The sequence below is a fragment of the Cebus imitator genome, unplaced genomic scaffold, assembly GCF_001604975.1.
Source record: "Cebus imitator isolate Cc_AM_T3 unplaced genomic scaffold, Cebus_imitator-1.0 Scaffold341, whole genome shotgun sequence".
Classification (NCBI taxonomy): Eukaryota; Metazoa; Chordata; class Mammalia; order Primates; family Cebidae; genus Cebus; species Cebus imitator.
The window spans coordinates 43,171-68,367 of NW_016107656.1; the positions used below are offsets into that span (position 1 = coordinate 43,171).

A 25,197-nucleotide genomic window follows, 5' to 3' on the forward strand; every position below is an offset into this window, starting at 1 on the left:
AGCCTGGGTAACATGAGTGAAACTCCATCTCAAAAAAAAAAAAAAAAAAAAAAAAGTAATGGGATTGCTGAGTCAAATGGTAGTTCTGCTTTTAGTTCTTTGAGGAATTGTCACACCACTTTTCACAATGAATGAGCTAATTTGCATTCCCACCAGCAGTGTGTAAGGGTTCCCTTTGCTCCACAACCTCACCAGCATCTGGTGGGTTTTTTTTTTTTTCATTTTTTAATAATATGGGGCCTCTTTTATAAGGGCACTAAGCTCATTCATGAGAGCATGTCTCCAAACGCCATCACATTGGGCATTAGGTTTGAACATGTGACCTTGGGAGAGCACACAGCCATTCAGTCTATAGCAGTGACTTCAGAATACCACACATAAGGAAGCTTGCTAAAGGAGGGACATGAGTTACATCAGCAACTTCAAACTGACTGCATCCTGGCCACCTGCTGTACATAATTTTTAAAAGATAGGTATTACTAAGTTTTGTAACCATGTATATACAGTGTGTGTGTGTGTGTGTGTGTGTGTGTGTGTGTGTGTGTGTAATTTAGTTTATACATATATGAGAAGCTCAAACGTGTATTCCTAGCCACTGAATTCCTAGCTAGGGAGATGGGGTCGAGTCAGAAAACAGGCTGAGTCATTCATTGATTTGGCCAGAGGCCAACTACCAAAGTACTGCTGAACAGGGATCTTGAGCAGAGATTGGAAGCTCCTGGTTTTTATGATCATGTCTTTTTCCAGGTTACAAATTGGATATGTTGTGTGTACATATGTAGATAGTTTTTTATCCTGAAACTTGGAACATGTCTGTGAACTGCTTTAAACCCTCTCTCCAGTGTCATCCTAATGGGAGAAAATGTGTAGAAGGGTCACCTGGGCCCTTGAAGGGAAAGCATCCATGTGACAGTTCTACATCCTCTAAATATCTGGATGCAAAGAGAGAACGCTGTCGTTAGCTAAAGGAACGAAAAGGGCCAGGGAAGGGACATTTTGGAGTGTGCTCAGGAGGCTGAAGGTCACTATCATCATCTGCATCTGGACCGAGTGTTTCCTGCATCAGAGAGGCAGTGCCTGGACAGGCAGTGGGGAAGCATGCCAAGGCCAGGTGTGGGGATGGCCCCTGACCTAGGGATGTTCTGTCCTTTCAGCCCCAGTGTTGACAAGAGGCTTCCTAGTGAACTGCAGGCCTGCAAAGCTGCGGTTGGCAGCTGAGCTTTGACGACCGGAAGCTCAGTGACTCACTCTCTTTTGCAGGGAGCTCTGGCACAGGGTGATGCCAGCAGCCAGATGGATGGCACACCCAGCTCCCTGGCCTTAGTGCTTCCTTGGTTTATTTTATTTTTTTGAGACAGTTTCTCTCTGTCACCCAGGCTGGAGTGCAGTGGCAAAATCTCAGCTCACTGCAACCTCCGCCTCCCAGGTTCAAGAGATTCTCCTGCCTCCTGAGTAGCTGGAATTACAGGTGCCTGCCACCATGCCCAGCTAATTTTTGTATTTTTAGTAGAGATGGGGTTTCACCATGTTGGCCAGGATGGGTTCGAACTCCTGGCCTCAACAGATTCACTCGCTTCAGCCTCCCAAAGTGTAGGAATGACTGGTGTAAGCCACCACGCCCGGCCCCTTGGTGTTTTTTAAAATCTCTCTTGACTTCATCTCCACCTCACTCTGTTCTTTTGTGGGGGTGGGACCAGCCAAGCCTGATCGCCTGGCTCCCTGCCTCAGAGCCTTTTTTAAGTTGATGTTCCAGTCGCCTGTTGAAGAGGCGGGGTCTGTTTGTTTTCCCCTGCGGCCACTCACTGCGCTGGCTTAAACAGCGGCACTGGGGTTTGTGGCGCTTTTTTTTTTTTTGTCCTGGAATCTACTGTCCTGGTTCTCTGCTCAGTCCCCTTTTTGAACCGGCGAATGGGCAACTTCCCGTGGCTCCAATCGCCAGCCAAAAGGGCACCCGGACCAGTGTATTTTGTACGGAGAACCGGGGCTCCGGGGCGCCGACAAAGCAGCAGCGCGGGGCAAAGCAGCGGCGCCGGCCGGCACAGCCGCGCTGGCCGAAACAGCCGCGCTGGCGACCGTGGAGCTCCTCTGCCTGGGAATTTCCTAGTCTGTGGGCAATAAAAACGTGGCGTCCACTCACCTTCTGCGCTTTCACTGGGAGCTGCAATCCTGAGCTGTTCCTAAACGGCCATCTTGGATCCTCCTCCTCTCCACCTCACTCTGATGTTCACACTCAGAATCTGGTCATGACTCAGCATCCCCCTGTCACATCCACCTTCTAAATCTCTTCTTGGAATCAATCCTGCAGCCCACCCCACCACTCACATACCATGGCAGAGGGCAGCATGTGCTGCTCCCCAGCAGTCTTGGGGATTCTTGACTGCATTCAGGCCGAGCAGCTGGGATAGAGCAGCTTTGTCATATCACCTTACTTGATTGAAGATTGCAGGGCCTCACCTGGACATACCTGCAGCGTGCCTGTCATTTGTTGCCATGCTCCCTTGTGTTCCTAAGTCCCAAGAGACAGTGAATGAGGGCATAAGCTACTGCACTGCCGCCCACCAGCAAGGTCTGCCTGGTTCTGAGCCAGGATTAAAGAGAGCCAGAGCCTGCCACACAGCTGCCCACCCCTCCACTTAGACAGCTCTGAGCTTCACCACCCGCACCTTTCCCTGTGTGTCTTGCCTTGGTTCAGCCTGGTGCCCATACATAGAAAGAGGCCATAACTGACCCTCCTCTCACTGTGGGTGGACCTGGGAGGGAAAGTTTCCAGAAAAAAGAAGGCACCAGGCCCTAGTCCTACCAGAGCTCAGGCCTCCGGGCCACTGCAGTGACCCAGGCAAGAGACAGGGTGGGCTCAGAGCAAGATGGTACCCATGGACAGGGTGATAAATGGTCAAATTCTGGATGTGTTTTTAAGGCAGACCCCATGGGATTTCCTGATGGATTGGAGCTGAGATATGAAAGAAGGATCATCAAATACAACCTTGAGGTCTCAAGAGTTCTAGTCTTGTTTTCAGTCTTATTTATCTGACTCTCTGATCTTATCTGACCACATAAGATCTGGTCTTATCCAACAGATAAGACCTAAGCCCCAAGTCTTATCTGATGAGATTAAGACCTTATCCGGTCTTGTCCTGAGTCTCACACCGACTTCCGACTTCCACTTTTATTTCGGTGGGTTCTGATTCCTAGGATCAGAGGCCCACTCCTTGCTCTTTGGAAGTTCTCTTATTGCCATTAAAGCTCCCTCTGCTGCCCTTAGTATTTTTGCACTCACATAAGTGACCTCTGTTTTCCATTCTGTCAATGTAGTTGGGACTGAAAGTAATGTTATGGCATGGCAACGAACATTGCCTAACCTCTCTTTGAAGTAACAAAGGGCAGGTGGCTGTCGTTGGCAGCCCTCCAGAGTAAGGCTTTTACAGGGAGAGCGATGGACAGCTTGTATGCCAGTGTAGACTGTTTTACAGCCCGAGGTCTCCATTCTGTTGCTGTCTCAGTGAATGAAACTCACTTCACGGGGATTCGTTTCTTTGTCTGTAAAGAGTAATTGTGTTATGTTGTTCAGTTAGAGATAAGAATCGCCCAGTGGAGAAGGTGGATATATTTAAGCACTTACTATGGGCCAGGCCCTATGTGAAGCTCTTTTGTGTGAGTTATCTTATTTGATCCTCATCAGGGAGGTGCTGTTATTATTTCCATTTTACAATGAAAAAAATTGAGGTTTACAGACGTTAAGTGACTTGTACATCATCACCCAAGCATGGCATGGGGTAGGGCTGGCATTCAAACCCATGTCTGTTGGTCACCAGGTTCTGTGCACTTAACCACACGCCAGTGTTTCTTTCAGTGTGATCATGGGTTGCCTGGGTGGGCTTGGTAAGTGTAGAATCCTGGGTCCCGCTCTCCTGAACAACCCATTGACTCTGACTCTCTGAGACTGGTACCTGGAAATCCAGACCTTAACTAGAATGGCATAAAATATGACAACCACACTATCTCATTATATCACCTCTAAATGATTGTAAAGCATCCTGTGGGCGTGTACGTAGTGTTGGCAAATCCTCTAAGCATAAGTCAGTCCAAATTCTAGGATTTCCTAATTAAAAACAAGCAGATGGTTCCTACAATAGTGCAATCCCATCCTCTGTCATTTCAAAGTCCATTATTAATGCATCAGTGTAATAGAATGTCGAATGGTCAGCGTTCTGCAGAGGACAATATCCAGACGAGTTCATTTCAACAGAAAGGAATTTTTTTTTACATAGAATATTAAATGGATAATATAGTCATTAGGACAGCTGAAGAAACAGTCTTTAGGCTGAATGTCCAGGAATGACTCCCAAAGTCCCACCACAGAGCTGAGCCTCAGAAGCTGTTGCTCCAGCTGTGCTCAGCAAGTTGCCTGTCAGTGGTAGGAGAGTGGAGGGCGATCATGGAGCCCTGGGTTAGGGAGCAAAGGCCCCCAGGAGGGCCTCCGCAAGGAATGAGTGGGGGAACTTGAGGAAGAGGAGGCCAAGGAAGCAGGGGTTTTCAAACAGCCCAGAGTGGCCAGCGTTATTAGATACAGTAAAACGGCCAGTTAAACATGGATTATTATTATTATGTTGAGATGGAGTCTCGCTCTGTCACCAGGTGGACACTATCTCAGCTCATGGCAACCTCTGCCTCCTGGGTTCAAGAGATTCTCATGACTCAGCCTCCTGAGTAACAGACTACAGACAGACACCACCACGCCCAGCTAATTTTTGTGTTTTCAATAGAGACGAGGTTTTGCCATGTTGGCTAGGATGGTCTCGATCTCCTGACTTCGTCATCCACCTGCCTCTGCCTCCCTAAGTGATGGGATTACAGGCGTGAGCCACTGTGCAGGGCCTAACATGGATTTAAAAAAAAAAATAGTATTGCTGGTCTTGACACCCGGGTGACTTTTGCTAGGTCAGTTAGTGAGTTTTGCCAGCACTGTTTGGGGGATGGTGGGAAAGCAGCCATGTGGGTGGGGCTAAGACTAAATGGGAAGTGAGCAAACAGAAACAGCCAGGCCTTTCAGGGAGCCAAGTGGAGATGGGAAGGAAGCGAGGCTGTGGCTGGTGAGCCCTTGGAGCTCAGAGAATTTTTTCTTTGTTGTTTTGTTTGATTGTTTCTTAGGATGAGAGAAACTTGAGCATAGTTACAGCAGAGCCATTTGAAAGAGAATGAGTCGATGTGTTTTAAAAGTCCTAGAAAGAAAGGGGGCAACGACTAGAAGAAGGGGTTGGCCTGGAACACAAGAGGGATAGCTTCTCCCTGCCAGCTGTCTGTAGGAGGTGACAGTGGGTATAGGTAGGGTCCTAGGAGGAGGTGGGTGATAGAACCCTAGTCACGGTCCTGATTTTCTCCCTGAAGCTGATTCTCATCAGCTGAGAATCCCCTGCTGAGACGGAAGGGCCTGGATCCTGAGCATGAAGCTGGGGATGAGGTGCAGGTTTGGAGCAGCAGCTGCTGCGGACAAGTGACAAGATTGTCAGTCAAGGCCTTGGTCGCCTAAATAAAGAAGAACTGGTGAGTTCAAGGTGGGGCAGCTGCCAACAGTGTGTGATGTAGTTCAGCAGCCTCAGGCTGGAGTGCAGAGGCAGGTCCTAGGCTGCCCTGAGACATGGACTTCCGGTTGATAATGGTGTAGGACTCAGGGCTCAGGTCAGCTGCTCAACGTGATGTGTCCCCTCTTTGTGGCAGGTGCTTCAATCAGGAACCCTGAAGCTGTCCCACCTACAGGAGGGAACCTACACCTTCCAGCTGACCGTGACGGACACTGCCGGGCAGAAAAGCTCTGACAACGTGTCAGTAACGGTGCTTCCCACAGCCTACTCCACGGGAGGTGAGAAGAAAGTCCTTCCCTCACTTCCCCCTGCTTATGGAAGGGTGGTGTCGGGTTGGTATTTTGCATTCTGCTCTGCACCTCATGGGCTATTCCATTTTATTTTTGGTTACTGCTGAATGAGAGAGTCTTTGCTAAAAATACAATAACAAAAGCAGGCTCTGTTCTGTTTTGGGCTTAGTTGGTGCCACTGGGTTGGGGTAGAAAAAGTCGTCCAGGGGATGAGAAGAGGCGCTCCCACTTTTCTTGACTTTACTTCATCAAAGACAATTGCCTGGCTATTGTAGGAGAGGATTTTGTTTAAAGATGGGTGGTCCATTTGTTGCATCTGTTCCAAGAGGAAAGCTGAGGAGTATAGAAACCAGCTGAACTCGTGAAAGAAGAGAGTGGAATGGTGGTTACTGGAGGCTGTGCGTGGGACGGACTGGGAAGGGAGGGATGCTGGTCAAAGGGTACAGAGTGTCACTGAGACTGGAGGAACAGGTTCTGGTGATCTGTTGCACAGCATAGTGACTATAGTTAATGATAATGTATTGTCTGTTTTGAAATTGGTAAATGAATAGGTTTTAAATGTTGTCACTGCAAAAGGATTCCAAGTAGAGGAAATGATAGTTATGTCAGTTAGCTTGATTTAATCATTCCACAACATAAACATATATCAAAACATCAAATGGCGCCCCATAAATATATACTCTTCTTTTTGTCAATTAAAAGTACATATAAAAACAAGGAAAAGGCATATCACAGGATTGAAGAAAGACTTGGCCCTTGGGTGTAATCCATGGCCGATATAATTAATCACTTCAGAAATTTTAGAAAGAAAAAGTGCAGCTAAGGAGTACAGTTAAAATTAATTGAAATATGAAAAGGACACATCAATTTGAAAGCACTGCCTACACATTTTCATAGACACTTAACACATACCTAGACATATTAATAATATAACTTTAAATACATATGATGGTTCTCATGTTCTGTTGCACAGTGTAAAACTTATTTCATCCATCTATGTTTCTTACATTCCAGTTGACTAAGGCAGAGATTTAGTCAACTGCTGACTCTGGGAGGAAAGGACTCGGGAAGAAGACACAGATACCCTGTCATCCCACAGAAATCAGAAAAGGATTGTTCTTGTACAACCGAGGTGCCTGGGAGGGAGGAAGGGCCTGTACTGATGGGAGCAGATGGCCAGCACCTCACTAGCCACTTGTTTGCCCTGGTTTATTTACACAGGCAGCTTTTTTTTTTTTTTAAGACAGTTTTGCTCTTGTTGCCCAGGCTAGAGTGCAGTGGTACACTCTACAGTGACTACAGGCCACCATGCCCAGCTAATTTTGTATTTTTAGTAGAGACAGGGTTTCACCATGTTGGCCAGGCTGGTCTCGAACTCCTGACCTCAAGTGATCTTCCCGCCTTGGCCTCCCAAAGTGCTTGGATTACAGGCATGAGCCACCGCTCCCGGTCCTACATCTACATTTCTAAGAAAGATTAGGTCATCAAAATTTTTAAAATATCCATTGCATGGAACACTAAAGGTACTGTAGTATTGTAGAGGGAACCCCTCACCACAGACACAATTCAGTTTTGGAGAGATGCTAAGATCTTGTACGTTTAAATATCCTATTACTTGGTCATTGTGTATCAGTGTCTGCAGTGTGCAAGGACTTTGCCAGGCCCTGGGAATAGAGTGGTGCACTTGTGGTCCCTGACTTCCTATAGCTTATAGTCTTACAAAGCTTTGCCATCACTAGCCATCACTCTGGTAAACTTGCAGTAAGTCTCACATTTTTGAATTCTCAATATTCACAACTCAGAATCTGGATGGTAATTAAGCCAGCAGTGTGCAGAATGAGGATAAAAGAGTCGGCCAGGCTCACACCTGTAATCCCAGCACTTTGGGAGGCTGAGGTGGGTAGATCGCGAGGTCAGGAGTTTGAGACCAGACTGGCCAAGATGGTGAAACCCCATCTCTACTAAAAATATAAATGGGCACAGTGGTGGGCACCTGTAATCCCAGCTACTCGGAAAGCTGAGGCAGGAGACTTGTTTGAACCCAGGAGGGGGAGGTTGCATTGAGCTGAGAGCACGCCATTGCACTCCAACCTGGGTAACAAGAGCGAAACTCCATCTAAAAAAAAAAAAAGAAAAGAGTTGGGTCAGGACTGTGATTTACTTATACTATATTGAGTCTAGCCTTCTATCAAAAACAGAGATTAGTATGCATACTGTAAATGAAGTTTTCCAAGGAGTTATAGAGATTTTAGAATCCTAAAGACTTGTCAACCTTGATGATTTTCATAGGCTGCATTAAAAACTTGTTTGGCTTATGACTTCATGTCCAGACAGGGATTAAGCTTACCATAAGAAGGGAGGGTAACCAGACATGAATGGGACAGACACCAAACTCCTGCCCACACCAGCACTGTGAGGTCACCAGTGATAGCGAGTAAACAGTGTCTGTCCAACCCAGCCCGGATTCCATCAGCCCTGCTGGTTCATTGCAGCTGCGCAGGAGAGCCAGCCAGCTACTGAAAACATTGCTGAGCTCCTTGTCTGGACGGGCACCAGCACCAGTGGAGACAGGGCATTGGCTCCAGCAAGGATGGCTCATACTGGAAACTTCATTTCCAGTATGCATAAGGCGCCCTCTAGAGGGCTGTCTCCCTGGGTAGAGGACTCGCCTGGGCAGGGCCTTAGCCAGCTGCTGACTCTGGGAGGAAAGGACTTGGGAGGAAGACACAGATACTGTGTCATCCCCACAGAAATCAGAAAAGGATCGCTGTTGTGCAACTGAGGTGCCTGGGAGGGAGGGAGGGCCTGCACTGATACAAGCAGATGGCCAGCACCTCACCAGCCACTTGCTTGCCCTGGTTTATCTACTCAGGCAGCCTTCTGGGCTCCAGAGGTAAATTGCCAGCTGTAAATTTCTGGCCTTTCTCCAAGATGGTAATAAACTGTATTTGAAGTGGCAGAGAGTAATATGAGAATCACTTTTGATTACTAAATGGCTGCTTGGAAATAGGTCTTGTGTGTGTGACTTTATATGGAAAATAAAAAAGAATTGGTGTGGTACTAACTGCTGTCTGGAATCACTTACTGGTTATATTGGAATAACATGCTATGAATTAAAGTTAATAAAACACCACAGATAGACATTGGAAAATAAAGGAAGATGAGACAAGTGTTTCCCTCACCTTCATTGTATGTAATTGGTCTTGCAATGAATAACCCAGATGTTACGGTAACCAAGGGTGACACCAGCTGGGGTAGACAGATGAGCAGGTACCCTGCCTGTATGATCATAACTTGGTTCAATTTTTAATAAGTTAACATTTTGAACATTTTTCACGTTTAGAAAAATGATCTATTCAAATAGCAAGCCATCAAGCTCTTCCAACATGATCTAGCTCAGCAGTCTCCAAATAGGATGCCCCTGAGTTGTTCAAGACATTTTTAGGGTGAGAAAGAAGATAGGAGAGTTTATATTTTTGTTGCTTGAGCCTGGGAGATGGAGGCTACAGTGAGCTGAGACAGTACCACTGCACTTCAGCCAGGGCGACACGGTGAGACTCCGTCTCAAATAAGCTGTAGATGCCTGTTCAACAATATATTAAAGATCTGAATGCATGATCAAAAAAGTTTGGAGGCTGCGAATCCAAAAAAGATAGAAAATTTACAAATATGGATGCATCTCCAAAACCACCAAGGCATAAATAAAGCCTTGAGATATTTGGGGTTTTGATGCCATCAATTTTTTTTTTTTTTTTTTTTTTTGGAGACGGAGTTTCACTCATGTTACCCAGGCTGGAGTGCAATGGCGCCATCTCGGCTCACCGCAACCTCCACCTCCTGGGTTCAGGCAATTCTCCTGCCTCAGCCTCCTGAGTAGCTGGGATTACAGGCACGCACCACCATGCCCAGCTAATTTTTTGTATTTTTAGTAGAGTCGGGGTTTCACCATGTTGACCAGGATGGTCTCGATCTCTTGACCTCGTGATCCACCCGCCTCAGCCTCCCAAAGTGCTGGGATTACAGGCTTGAGCCACCGCGCCCGGCCCTGATGCCATAAATTTAAGAAACCTGAAGAGAAACCGTGTCCTGTTTGATATCCACAGTGTCCCCCTTCCTCCCCACCCTGCTTCTTCCCAGTGGCCGGAGCTGACTCTCCTCAGGCCCAAGTTCTCAGTCATAGCTACAGGCTCTTTGCTTCCTCTTCTTCCGCAGGAGCTTCTACCAGCATTTATTTTCTTTATCCTCTCTTCTTATTTTCTCTACCCTGGATCAGTGTATCTTCAGATTGCCTTACACCCAGACAGACTCCTTTTTCAACCTCTTGATTTAACCACATTTCAATAAAATATGTGTCCAAGGCCGGGTGCTGTGGCTTACACCTGCAATCTCAGCACTTTGGGAGGCCAAGTGGGAGGCCAAGGCAGGAGAATTGCTTGAGTCCAGTAGTTCAAGACCAGCCTGGGCAACATAGTGACACCCCGTATCTAAAAAAAAAAGGTATGTGTCCAAGATTTCACTTGGGTTTGTGAACTGTGCTTAGCCATTTGGTTTTGAAGGAATATCACATCATCTGCCACTCCCTCGTGTTCCTGAGAGAATTGTCTAGTCCACTCTGTCCCTGTAAAACTGTGGAGCTCCTATGACCTGCTTCTAGCCTGATGCCTTAGTCCATGTTGCCACAACCAGATAGTAACCCAGTTCTCGTCCAGCTAAGTCTAATAAACTTGGCTTAATCAGGGGAGAGGGAAAATGCATTTCAGGAAAATATTTGTAGCTCCTGTGAATTGTACTGCAAATTAAAAGCTCCTAAGAGCTCTAGAAGGGAGAAAATCTTATTATTTCATGAAACTAAATTCATGCCAGCCAGTAACTAAAGATTTCATTTATTCTCTACAGTATCAAGGATGTTACAGTAGTCAACAAATAGGATTCAATAGTAGAAAGTTAATCTCAGTGAAAAGTATTATTTAGGAAACAAGAATGTAAGATATAGCATATGTAAAATGGTACCTCTGGGCCGGGTATAGTGGCTCATGTCTGTAATCCTAGAACTTTGGGAGGCTGAGGCGGGTGGATTAGTTGAGGTCAGGAGTTTGAGACCAGCATGGCCATGATGGTGAAACCCCATCTTTCCCAAAAACACAAAAATCAACCTGGTGTGGTGGTGTATGTCTGTGGTCCCAGCTATTTCAGAGGCTAAGGCAGGATAATCTCTTGAACCCGAGAGGCAGAGGTTGCAGTGAGCTAAGATTGTGCCACTGCACTTCAGCCTGGGTGACAGAGTGAGACCTTGTCTTAAGTAAGTAAGTAAGTAAATAAATAAATAAATAAATAAAATGGTACCTCTGTTAAAATATAGCCAAGTGCCATCCAGTGGGTGGGATGGTGTTAGGTGACCTCCTGCGGAGCAGTCGACAGCCAGAGGAAGAGGATCCAACAGTGGGGTGTAGAAATGAATGCAGAGGGATACAACTGAGGCGGAGGGGCAAGGGTGGAGAGAGACCAGGGCTGCTGCTTCTCTGTGCCACCACCTGTGCAAAGCAAGCATGGAGAGCAGCCCTCAGACCAAGAGCCCCTGAGGAGCTTGAGGAGTTAAGTCAGGAGGCTCAAAAAGAGCCCTCCAACCTCTCCAGAACCTGTTGCTTAAGTCAGGAGGCTCAAAAAGAGCCCTCCAACCTCTCCAGAACCTGTTGCTTAAACTGTTAGATTTGCCTCATTATTTGCATCTCTTCACCCAAATGCATTTTTTTTTGAGATGGAGTCTTGCCCTGTGGCCAGGCTGGAGTGCAGTGGTGTGGTCTCAGCTCACGGCAGCCTTCGCCTCCCAGGTTCCAGTGATTCCCCTGCCTAAGCCTCCTGAGTAGCTTGGACTATAGGCACGTGCCACCACGCCTGGATAATTTTTTGTATTTAGTAGAGATGAGGTTTTACCATGTTGGCCAGGATGGTCTTGAAACTCCTGAGCTTGTGATCCGCCTGCCTCGGCCCCCCAAAGTGCTGGGATGGCAGGCGTGAGCCACCATGCCCAGCCCCAAATGTATTTATCATCCCCACAGACTATCCTTTGTCATCTCCATCTTAAGAATCTTAACTTTTCCTGCGCTCCTGTGACGAGGTTTGTTTACAAACAGGATGTTTGCACACTTGCTCACGCTACCACTTCTTCTGTGATGATGGCTGCTGCATTGACATCACGCTCGCCTGTGATGGAGTGCGGCAGTGTCCCGACGGGTCTGATGAAGACTTCTGCCAGAATCGTGAGTTGGCTGTGTCACACTGCCAGGCAGTGGCTGGAAGGGATAGAGTCAGGAGGTCTGTGTCCTAAGGATAAAATGCAAATGCAGTGCCCTTCCGCTGCTTGATTTTAGTTAAAACTTTATGTGTAAAAGCTATGCCTTAAATGACAGTTCAATATGTCTCTAGTCTAAGTCCCAAATGTCAAATTTTCAGTATTGCTTATGGTTTTAATTTTTTTCAATTTTCCAGGTTCTTTCTATCCTTAAAATGCTGCATATCATGTGCTTTCTTAAAAACTGAAGTGATATGATGTTTTGTTTTGATAAATTTTTAAAGACAATTTACAGTACACCAGAGCGTGGCTAAGTCAGGGCTATAAATCAGCCTTATAATGTCATACACATAGAAATGCCCTGTTAAGAAAGAAGAAAAACTGATGAAAGTTTAATGAAGTATGGATTTGAGGAAAGATGAACATTCTCAAAACCTTAAATTTAAGTTTAGTCTTTGTCCATTTTTTTTTTTTTTTTTTTTTTATAATTCTTTGTTTTTTTTTTTTTTTTTTTTTTTGGTTCATTTTTTGCTGTTTCGAAAGGTACTATGAGTACAGGCACTGGTTTTTCTTTTTTTTTTTTTTTTGAGACAGAGTTTTGCTCTTGCTGTCCAGGCTGGAGTGCAATGGCATCTCAGCTCACTGCAATCTCCGCTTCCCAGGTTCAAGCAATTCTCCTGCCTCAGCTTCCCGAGTAGCTGGGATTACAGCCATGCATCACCATGCCCGGCTAATTTTGTATTTTTAGTAGAGACTGGGCTTCTCCATGTTGGTCAGGCTGGTCTTGAACTGCTGACCTCAGGTGATCTGCCCGCCTCAGCCTCCCAAAGTGCTGGGATTACAGGCATGAGCCACCACGCCTGGCCTTTTTTTTTTTCTTTTTAAGACCAGGTCTCACTCTGTCACCCAGGCTGGAGTGCAATGGCACGATCATGGCTTACTGCAGCCTCCCCAGGCTTAGGTGTTCTTCTCACCTCAGCCTCCTCAGTAGCTGGGACTGCAGGCATGTGCCACCATGCCTAGATAATTTGTTATTTTTTGGAAATATGCGGTTTTGCCATGTTGCCCAGGCTGGTCATGAAGCCCTGGGCTCAAGTGATCTGCCTGCCTCTGCCTCTCAAAGTGCTAGGATTATAGGTATAAGCCACCACATGGGGCCCTATCCATTTCTTTATGTGTAACATTTGGAAAGCTACTAGAAGAAGAAAGAACAGATTACCCATTTGAAAACAAGAGAGATTTTTATGGTGCTCTGACATGTCTTAGATGAATGGGCTATTATGTCCAAATATCCATGATTTTAAATCACCTGCAGATGTAGTGGTTTTAGTAGTAAAGTTCAGAAAAGAAATCCAGCAACTAACAGTAGCTCTTCACACTTCAGTGGGCCTGGACCGCAAGATGGTAACCCACACGGCTGCTAGTCCTGCCCAGCCAAGAACCACAGGGCTGAGTGAAGACGCAGGGGACGAATCCTTGGTGGAAAAGTCTCAGAAAGCCACTACCCCAAACAAGACACCTGCATTATCAAACACGGAGAAGAGGAATCATTCCACCTTTTGGGGACCAGAGAGTCAAGTCATTCCTGTGATGCCGGGTAAGGACTCAGGGCAGGTTCTCCAGCGAAGAATCTTGTTTTCTGTAGCCAAACTTTGGCTCACAATTAAGTTTATGTTTGAAGAGTGTTAAGGAAGTATCTTGAAATAAGAGTTAAAATTAAGAATTTGGCCAAAAAGTGGGAAAAAATCTTGACATCTGCACTAATTTATAAACAGTATTTGTACTTACTAAATACACTCATACATATATACGTACTCCAGAGGTACCAATACATATTTGTAACTACATTACCACTTAGCTTACAGAAACCTAAGTGTTCAATTTTAGGTTGCTTTAAGATGAAAGAGCATAACCCTTATATATTTGTGTAAATCCTCTTCACCCAAGCAAGTGAACATTTAAAAAGTTGTCTTGAAAGAGATGCATATGCTAGTAATTCAACCTTATGCTTCCAATTTAACTAAATCTATCACTTGAAAAATAAGGCTAATAAGATTTTTTTTTGAGACAGGCTCTCACTCTTGCCCAGGCTAGAGTACAGTGACATGATCACAGCTCACTGCAGCCTCAACCTCCCAGACTCACATGGTCCTCCCACCTCAGCCTCCTGAGTAGCTGGGACTATAGGCATAGTAGCTGGGACCACCATGCCTGGCTAATTTTTGTACTTTTTATAGAAACGAGGTTTTGCCATGTTGCCCAGGCTGGTCTCGAACTCCTGGGCTCAAGCAATCTGCCCACCCCGGCTGGCCTCCCAAAGTGCTAGGATTATAGGTATGAGCCACTGCCCTGGTCTAAAATACATTCACATGACTAAAGCATTACAGGATTTAGCCAGATGCAGTGACTCACTAGTAATCTCAGCTATTCTGGAGGCTGAGGCAGAAGAATTGCATGAGGCCAAGAGCTTGAGTCCAGCCTGGGCAACATAGTGAGACCTTGTCTCTATAAATAAATAAATAAATAATACAGGATTCCATCCTTTTAAATTTCTTTTTTACACACTTATTTGCATGATTATGTAGCATGAGACAGAATAGAGATTATCACATTTCCAAAAGCTTTTGTAAATGTCTTGTCATACTCTACATAAGTACTATTGGAAATAACCTGACACAATTTTAGTAAGTTTATTATGAAAAATTTTTGTTCATTGTACAAGATATGGAAGATGAAAAATAATTTAAGAAGGAAAGGGAACTTAAAATACCACCTCTTTTGAAAACTACTTTTAATATTTGTAGTAATTTCCTTCCACTCTTTTGTTTATGTACCTTGTAGATTTTAAGTGCCTCCATAAAAATATGTCTGCAAAACCTTGCATTCTAGCAGGGCGTCTTCCTTCTCAGTTTTAAGTACACTGCCAAGTGCCTGTTTTTTTGGTCTCTTCCTTGTTGGTACTGCCGCCTACTGGTAAAATTGAACACTACATGCAAGCCTTTGGATGTGGTTTTTAGTGGGTTTTCTCTGCTTAAGACAGTTTGTATGGAGAAGAGCGTTACAACCTAAAAAACAGAGCCAGGGGAGACCAAGTGTCTTTGGCAGGACTGCTGAAGGGGTGAAGAGTTTATGGAGAGATCTGTGTTGTCAGAGGCCAGGATGGATGAATTCCTACCACATCACTGTGGTGGAGAGGACCACTTGAGCATAAACAGATTAGCTGAAGTCAGAGACCAAAGCCCAGGTCTTGGCTCTACCTTTAGAATCTTGAATAAGTCACTTCATATCTTGGACCTCAGTTGCCTCATTTGTTAATAAGGGACTTCAAGTGAGGAATGATAAATAGGCTGACATTCATACTTTACCCCATCAGCCCTCACCCATGCTATGTGTTGCTCATTGATCCCAGCACTGTCCCATGGGGAGTGTGGACTTAGCTCAGAATCCTTTGAAAATAGTGCCCCAGGCTGGAAGCCATTAACACAGCAAACTAACACAGGAACAGAAAACCAAATACTGCATGTTCTCACTTAGACGTGGAAGCCGAAAGATGAGACCGCATGGACATATGGAAGGAAACAACACACACTGGGGCTTGTAGGAGGGTTGGGGGTGAGGGCAGGGAGAGCATCAGGAAGAATAGCTAATGGATGCTGGGCTTAATACCTGGGTGATGGGATAACCTCTACAGCAAACCACCATGGCACGTGTTTACCTATGTAACAAACCTGCATATCCTGCACATGTACCACAGAGCTTAAAAGTTGGAGGGAAAAAAAGAAAATAATGCTCCAGGCTACCACCTGCAGTTGATGGGAGTCAGCACCCAATTTCGAGTGGATTTATGATCTCTGCTTTTGCTTTTTGATAATCAGCCTTAGGATTTGGTTATGAAGATGTAAAGAATGGCCTTTCACAGATGCAGAGAGATTAGATGTCCAGTTATTATAACATATTAGAGTTTTTTCTAATTATTAAAATAATACAGATTTACTGCAGAAAATATAGAAAAATATAAAGAAAGTTAAAAGCATCTAGCAAAACTCACTATTAAAATTTTGTTGCAGCCAGGCACAGTGTCTCACGCTTATAATCCCAACACTTTGGGAGGCCAAGGTGGGTGGATCACAAGGTCAGGACTTTCAGACCAGCCCAGCCAATATGGTGAAACTCTATCTCTATTAAAAATACAAAAATTAGACATGGTGGCATGTGCCTGTAGTCCCAGCTACTCAGGAGGCTGAGGCAGGAGAATTGCTTGAACCCGGGAGGCAGAGGTTGCAGTGAGCCAAGATTGCACCACTATACTCCAGCCTGGGTGACAGAGTGACACTCCATCTCAAAAAAAAATTTTTGTTGCATTTTCTTCTGGTTACTTTTATTCATACACATATACATATTTACTCATTTTTAACAAAAATAGTATAATGCTTTTATAAAACTTTTTTCTCACTCATGAGCATTTTCATGTATTATTAAATATTCATCAAAAACACAATTTTTGAAAGTCCTGGGGTGAAGACAGTGGGAAAAAAGCAGAATTTTGAAATTGTTAGAAAGAGCCCGGGCCGGGCACGGTGGCTCACGCCTGTAATCCCAGCACTTTGGGAGGCCGAGGCGGGTGGATCACAAGGTCAAGAGATCGAGACAATCCTGGTCAACACAGTGAAACCCCGTCTCTACTAAAAATACAAAAAATTAGCTGGGCATGGTGGCACGTGCCTGTAGTCCCAACTACTCAGGAGGCTGAGGCAGGAGAATTGCCTGAACCCAGGAGGCGGAGGTTGCGGTGAGCCAAGATCGCACCATTGCACTCCAGCCTGGGTAACAAGAGCAAAACTCCGTCTAAAAAAAAAAAAAGAAAGAGCCCTCACATGCTGTGGTTTCTGTTCGGATGGCAGCTCTGCTGCCCTCCCCCTCTGCTGTCCCTAAGACCACTAGACTAGAGTCCACAGCCTCTGATTTCATGTAAGTTAAAGACCCGTAAGTAGATTTAAAAGTGCATTATTGTTCATGACACATGCCTGGGCTTTAAGAGGACCATCAGCTAGTACAATAAATATGGATGAGTTAAATCCACTGCTGGCTCCTTCCCTCACAGACATGTGGTGAGGACAAATAAGACTTAGCTCACAGAAGACTCGTTAACGGGATACTGAGATTACTACTAACAGTGTAGCATGCAGACTAGTGAGATGTAGTTTTTCACCTATCACATTGACAATGATGAAGAATTATAATAATTAATGTTTCTAAGAATAGAGAGAAACAAGTCTCACACTCTTCTGGTGGCAATACAATTAGTACAGCCTTCCAGAGGGCAGTTTCTGAAGCCTTAAAACTATGTATATGGTTGGGTGCAGCAGCTCACACCTGTAATCCCAGCACTTTGGAAGGCCAAGGCAGGTGGATTGCTTGAGGCCAGGAGTTCTAGACCAGCCTGGAAACATGGCAAAACCCCATCTCTACAAAGAAATACAGAAATTAACTGGTATGGTTGTGGTGGTATGCACCTATAGTCCCAGCTACTTGGAAGGTTGAGGTCGGAGAATCACTTGAGCCTGGGAGGTCAAGGCTGCAGTGAGCTGTAATCGCACCACCGCACTCCAGCCTGGGTGACAGAGTGAAGTCTCATCTCTAAAACAAAACAAAACTATGTGTGCGTTGACCCAATTCCACTTTTGGAGATTTATCCCACACAGGTTACTGAGGATAAAATGAAGGTATGTGCAGACATAAAGTTATACCAGCGAATGCATGCTCAGTACACTCAGAACCACCGGGTGGGAGGGGTACAGAGCTGCAGTGTGGCCGGTGTTTGCTCAGCCTGTAAAGGTACAATGGCTGGATTGTCGTTGGCTGTGGTCACAGCCTTAGGGCCTATTCTCTGTGTGGTCCAAGTCATTCATTTAACAGTTCCATCCTCTTGTATCCAACCTAGCCGGAGGAAAGAAGTCTGGTTTCCAGCCCTACAGAGGGCTAGAAAAGCGGTGCTATATCCACATTGACGTGGAATCTGATGTTCGGAAACTTGAGAATCCATGTCCAGCACAGCGGGTCAGCCAGGTTCTGTAAGGGACTGGACCGAAGCCTGAGCTTAGGAGACTGCGTGGTTTGTGTTCAGAGGTGTGGAGTTCCACCTGTGTGTTCATGGGGTCCCCTGTGAAATATGCCAACGCCTGTTGTTTCACTTTTCTCTGGTGGTAACTAGAGTGAGCAACTTTGACCTTTCTGTTTTATAGAAAGCATTTTATTCAGAGAGGACATTCTTACAAGGGATTTTTTTAAAGGTCTTTTTTCACCTGCCGTAGACTTTTCATGGGTGTTCCATCTTTTCATTGTGTCAGACTCTCTTTTCTTGCTGAAAAACCATTTGGAAATTGTAAGATCACATTTCTGGAAAGGCGGTTTGAATTTGTTGATGCCTGACACGCAGACCATCCACATAGCCGGTCGTGCTCCAACATGGGGTGGGACTGAACAGATCTTCAAAAGCATGGAAGATCCAGTTCAAGGAAATTTACTTTTCACAAATGAGAATATTCAAGTGGTTATTTCCACAAAATTATTCTAAGAGTAAGTCCTCTTTCGTTGACCTTATTCTTGGGAAGCTGTCGTGTAATCACTGTGTTCACCAGGTGCCTCTAACCACACCCCATTATTCTAGGACACTTAGATGGTGATCTTGGAAAAGGCACCCTCTACCTTCTACAGGGTTTTAGTCTGCATGTTTTGGACACTATAATGGGGGTAAAATGATTTTTATTATTTGAAATCTATCGATGGTTTATATAGTACATTTTATTTTGTAACCCCTGACCCATGTGTGGGTTATTCCCAAGGAACCACTGGTTTTAAAATATGTTTCATGGTTCATTTTATCTAGATTATTAGCTGAATATCCCCAGCATTCCGATAGGATTTAAACATTATCCTATGGGCAAATACAAATATATTCACAAACAGTGATTTTTTTTTATCATCCTGCCTTCACCAATGGAGAAGGGATGATAGGAAAATGAATGAACTTAGAATTCTTTCAAACTAATTTTAGACACTCTGTAAAGGCTCTTCCAAAGCTTGCTAGTACCACAGTGAAGATGAACAAACAGCATGTCTGTCAATGAGGAGTTTTATGGCTATTCTGAGGCCTAAATGTCATTTCCAGTGTAAGCAACCGTACAGATCAGGTGCTACTGGCTCGCTGCTGTCTCATCCTAGCAGACACCGAACATTTCCTGAAGAGAGCTCCCTCTTACCTGCTCTGCAGACATGCAGTATGATCTACCACTGAGCAACGAGAGACCATGCTGCTGTCTGTGTGAGTTGGGTTGGTGTAGCAGGTGGTCGCAGGAAGCTATGGAGCATGCTGGGATGCAGGCCCACATGGTAGCCACTTCCCCAGTGGGTATTGCCAGCTTTCTTCCAGATCATACCTGAATGCTCTGTGGCAGCTGGAATGAAATGGAAACAGCTTCCATCCAGCTGCCAACTCCCTCTGTGAATGTGTCGCCGTGCATGGTAAACGGAATACATTTGGAAGAGAGGGAAAATAATTTCCTAAGACATCAACTCTTCCAGAGCATCATTACCAAAAATAACTATGTCCAGAAGCAAGTGATGTCATTGTTTTGTTTTGTTCTGATTCCCCACACTGGCTAGAGCCTGTGATTGGATGTGTGAAAGTGAAGCATTTCTCTATGGCATTCCTTATGCTGAAATCTAGGAAAAATGAATCAGGCAGTCTGGGAAATCATAGTGAATTCCTTTATGAAATGTAAACAGCAGACATTAACATTTCAAATGCCCAGAAGGCAGGGCAAGGTCCCTGGGTAATCCTAGAGTCCATGGCAACTGTGCTTTTTGAAGTCTCCCACGCACACTGCCCGCTCCCCGATACCTGATCCCTCCTACTTCCTACATCAGCATCTTCTTCTCCCCAGGGAATAAAGGCATTTAAGAAAATTGCTCTTTAAAAAAAAGAAACAAAACCAAAAACATTTTTAAAAGAAAAAAAAAATGGTCTTGGTCAACTGAAGATTCAGAATGAACTTGCATAGTTTTTTAAATGAACCCACCTTCGATGTTAGGTCCCTTTTGCAAGTACAGTTAGCCAATTTCTCTACTGCATTTTCAATACAACTTTGTCCAAGACCTTCCTAAAAATCAATTAAAAGTGTGTGATTTTGGCTGATTGTGAGTAAATAAACATCGTATTTGCTAGCTGTGACCTTGAGAGCAGTATGGTTCAATGGAAAACTCTTACTTTGGATCAGTCCTGGGTTCTAATTCTAGCACCACCAGTTACTAGCTACTAGGTAATTAACTTCTCTAAACTTCATTTCCTTACCTGTAAGAGGATAATAATCTCTCATAATATGTCTACAAAGATTGCATGAGATATTATATGTAAATATAATTTATGTCTCAGTAAATGTTAGTGCTATGTGAATTTTTGCTAGAACCTTCAAGTCCAGTGATATTCACTAAGAACCAGGGTAAGAGAGTGCCAAGTGTATAAGGCAGTTAATTCAAATAAAAAATAAAATAGTGCAATGGTGTTCTCAGTACTGAATGCTCAGGAATTAAGGTGAGCAAGCTCTCATCTTCACTGGGAAGAAACAGAGTGGGGTGAACATTGTGAATCCAGTTGTTGTATTTTTTTTTATTGGGTGAAAAACCAGTTAATCCTCTGAAAAAAATCAGGAGTTGGTGAATTTTGGCACTTCGTTTTTATTCCTGGCTCATTATTTTTATTTTATTGTTGTTTTTATTTTTATTTATTTATTTATTTATTTGAGATGGAGTCTTGTTCTGTCACACAGGCTGGAGTGCAGTGGCACTATCTTGGCTTGCTGAAACCTCACCTCCCAAGTTCAAGTGATTCTCCTGCCTTAACCTCCCAAGTAGCTGGGATCACAAGCATGTGCCACTACACCCAGCTAAATTTTGTATTTTTAGTAGAGATGGGGTTTCACCATGTTGGCCAGGCTCGTCTCGAACTCCTGATCTCAAGTGATCCACCCGCCTCAGCCTCCCAAAGTGCTGGGATTACAGGTGTGAGCCACTGTGTCCAGCCCCTGGCTCATTGTTTTTTAAAGTAGGACATGAGTGTCCAACCAGGTGATCTTCCTAATTCCAAATTTATTATTGGAGAGAAAGATAAAGCAGAATGTATAGAAGTCCCATTGCAAGCTAACCCAGCAGTATGGCACGGGGAGGAAGAAAGGAATGAAGGGAGAAGTAAAATTACAAAAATTAGCCAGGCATAGTGGCACACAACTGTGGTCCCAGCTACTCAGGAGAATTGAGCCCAGGAGGTCAAGGCTGCAACAACCCTTGATCCTGCCACTGCACTCTGTGCAACACAGACCCTGTCTCAAAAGTAAATAGGCCAGGTGTGGTGGATCACCTGAGGTCAGGAGTTCAAGACCAATCTGGCCAACATGATGAAACCCCATCTCTACTGAAAATACAAAAATTAGCTGGGCATGGTGGCACGCACCTGTAATTCTAGCTACTTGGGAGGCTGAGGCAGGAGAATCGCTTGAACCCAGGAGTTGGAGGTTGCAGTGAGCCAAGGTTGTGCCAGTGCACTCCAACTTGGGCAACACAGAGAAACTGTCTTAAAAAAAAAAAAAGTTAATAATTTTTCCTTCAATATTATAACTCAATAGTTAAATAATATATCATTAAATTAGAAGTACTGGTCTCTACCAAGAAACCAGTTTACATCCCAGCCCTGTGACCCACTTACTACTTGTGTGAACCTGGGTAGGAACCTGATCCTGAGCCTAACCAGAAAAAATTGAGCTATTTATACCTGCCATCTAGAGTTGTGGTGAGAAAGAGAAAGACCATGTGTAAATAAATGCCTTATATATACTCCTTGTTTATTCTTCAAAGAAAAACCATTCTGGTTTCTGCTTTTCATGGAATGATGTCCAGAGACGCCCTGTGACTCTTTAGCCTGAGATCTCCCTTCCTTCTCCAAGAGGCGTGGTGGTAGTTCCAGTGCAGGGTGTCTTCCCTTTCTCTGTCGGTGGTTTCGTATTAGCTGCATACTCTGCTTTATTAAATGGGTCGCAACATAGGCCTTGTTTATTAGAGAAATAAACAGTTCTTCTCCAAGCCCATCTTAAAAAAAAAAGGGGGGGGTGGGCGTGGTGGCTCAAGCCTGTAATCCCAGTCCTTTGAGAGACTGAGGCAGGCGGATCACGAGGTCAAGAGACTGAGACCATCCTGGCCAACGTAGTGAAACCATGTCTCTACTAAAATACAAAAATTAGCTGGTCATGGTGGCACGCACCTATAGTCCCAGCTCCTCGGGAGGCTGAGGCGGGAGAATTGCTTAAAGCTGGGAGGCGGAGGTTGCAGTGAGCCGAGATCGCGCCACTGCACTCCAGCCTAGTGCCTGGTGAAAAAACAAGACTCTGTCTCAAAAAAAAAAAAAAAAAAAAAAAAAAAAAAAAAAAAGGCTGTATTTTCACATCTGTTTCCTGAAGTTTCTGATGCATATATCTTCATTATATGTTCTCTTTCTTTTCTGCAGATAGAAGTTCCTCAGGGAAGAACAGAAAAGAGGAAAATTATATTTTTGAGTCAAAGGCCAATGGAAGAGGAAGGGAACACCCAGCTCCAGAAACAGGTAAATGTCCGCCTTGGAAACCCTTTGCAGAGTGTAGTCTTCTCAGAACTGCAAGTCCTCTGGCTGAGTATGTTCCATGAAGCCATGAGAGGTCGTGACAGGAGCAGTCCATCAGTGGACCGGAGGAACTGTCTCTTTGTTGCCTATATTATACTGCATCTTGGGGCTCATAATAGTAACCTGCCATCTTTGGATATCAGTTGCTTTTTCTACACACCCTTCCAGGTGTGACACCTGTGGAAAATGTCATACTTGTGGCATGGTGGGAGAACACAAGCTTTAGAGTCAGATGCCACAATTCAAATCCTTGCTCAAGGCTGGGCACAGTGGCTCACACCTGTAATCCCAGTACTTTGAGAGGCCACGGCGGAAGGATTGTTTGAGCTCAGGAGTTCAAGACCAGCCTGGGCAACATGGCAAAATCCCATCTCTACAAAAAATTACAAAAATTAGCCAGTTGTGGTGACACTTGCCTGTAGTCCCAGTATTCAGGAAGCTGAGGTGGGGGATCACTTGAGCCTGGGAGGTGGAGGCTGCAGTGAGATGACATTGTACACCGTACTCCAGCCTGGGTGACGGAGTAAGATCCTGTCTCAAAAAAAAAAAAAAAAAAATTCTCACTTAACCACTAAACTCTGACCTTGAGCAGGCTATCATATCTCTCTGGATCTCAGTTTCCTCATTAGTAAGATGAGGATAGTAACAATACCTGCCTCATAGGGTTGCTAAGAAGACTATATGGGATAATTAATCTAAAGCATTTAATGCATTGCGTGGCTCATATCATGAGCCAAATACAGAAATGATGGCAGTTATTACTGAGTTACTTATGGTCAAAGAAGAGTAAAGGTCTTAGAGAACCTAGTTCTCTTTCCAAGTGCTCTAGTGACAACGAAGACAATAGGAATGAGAGAGGGGTGTAGGAAGTAGAATATTTACTCAATGGAAGAAGAATACAATAATTTCATTAATTTTGGTTGATTTTAACTCGAAAGACATTGGACACAGTCCTGTAGAAAGGCAAGTTTTAGTCCTAAATCGCACACACTAACTAGTAAAAGAAGCTTTAGGATAAGCTTAAGTTATAAACATTGAGAAACTTTATTTTTATCCTATTATTTGTAATATCAGGACAATACTAAAATATAAGAATAATCCAGATGTCAAGTACCTCACCCCTCGGTCTGCTGACCTCCTGGACTCAGCCTGTCCTGAGATACTTGAAGGAGACCTGTGCCCTATCAAGGGAACAGGGAAGCCAGCCCACCTCTCGCCTCCCCACCCATATGTACCCAGAGAGTCTCAGCTCTAAATGGCTGGTGCCCATTCTGGTTGTTACATATTTTATTTTATTTTTTTTTAATTTTGTTTTATTTTGTTTTTGAGACAGATCCTTGTTCTGTTGTCCAGGCTGGAGTGCAGTGGTGCCATCTCAGCTCACTGCAGCCTCTGCCTCCTGGGCTCAAACAATTCCCCTGCCTTAGCCTCCCAAGTAGCTGGGATTACAGGTGCATGCCCCCACACTCGGCTAATTTTTGTATTTTTAGTAGAGATGGGGCTGCCCGTGTTGGCCAGACTGGTCTTGAACTCCTGACCTCAAGTGATCTGCCCGCCTCAGCCTCCCATAGTGCTGGCATTATAGGTGTGAGCCACCACGCCCAGCCTGTTACGTATTTTAAATGTCACTTCCATTCATATGGACAGAATACATAATTCATCACCCTAGCTGGTTCCTGAGAATATCATCATGGTGTGTTTTAGAAGGAGCTAGATCTCAAATCTCAAATTATCCAAACTAAGCCAACTAAATATTAAAAATCAAGAACAATTTTCAGTATTCTAGCAAGTACTTTTGGGGGATTTCACTTTCCTTGTCATAAAAGCATTAAACAGGAATCAAATCAGACAGTTCCGCAGCCTCACATCTGACTTAGCAAATAGAACATTTTCCCAGATCATGTCTGTTTCATTCTTACCGTAGCCAAACCTGAGCCCTGGCATTGGAATTGGCATCTTCAGCCCCGGCTTCCTAACCCCTTAGCCTAAATGCTGGTATTCATCTTTAAGCAAGTCCCCTGGTCTGGGGCTGGGTGTTGCAGTCCAATTTGTGAGAAATGATTTCTTCCTGGGGTTTCCATGGGTCTTCACCAAAGTCTCTTTTTTTGTCCTGTTCCTTTGTCACATATGTGACTTATGTGGCTAGTAGTACAGGAAGATAGAGGGAGAATGACACCTTGGGGTCACTCACTTAGCCTTGTCAGAACTTCTTTCATCAGGTGGAGACTAGGAGGCAGTAGTAGCTACTGAGGCTCCAAACTGCTGGCATGGAGAGACCAGGCAGCCATCTTGACAGCTCCAGAGCTGCTGTGTGTGGAATGAGAGCTGTAGAAT

At 44.6% G+C, this 25,197-nt stretch overlaps 1 protein-coding gene across 2 annotated transcripts in view; it reads left to right on the forward strand.

Moving 5' to 3' along the window:
• LRP11 (LDL receptor related protein 11) overlaps positions 1–25,197 on the forward strand; it is a 46,819-nt gene that overhangs the window by 16,563 nt on the left and 5,059 nt on the right. The window contains exons 3-6 of one of the 2 annotated variants that reach the window (XM_017505736.2): positions 5,716–5,857; positions 12,001–12,126; positions 13,543–13,755; positions 22,715–22,806. In XM_017505736.2, coding sequence (XP_017361225.1) covers positions 5,716–5,857; positions 12,001–12,126; positions 13,543–13,755; positions 22,715–22,806 — 573 coding nt within the window. Of the gene's footprint in view, positions 1–5,715; positions 5,858–12,000; positions 12,127–13,542; positions 13,756–22,710; positions 22,807–25,197 lie in introns of both variants that reach the window. The other variant, XM_017505735.2, reaches the window with a different exon arrangement.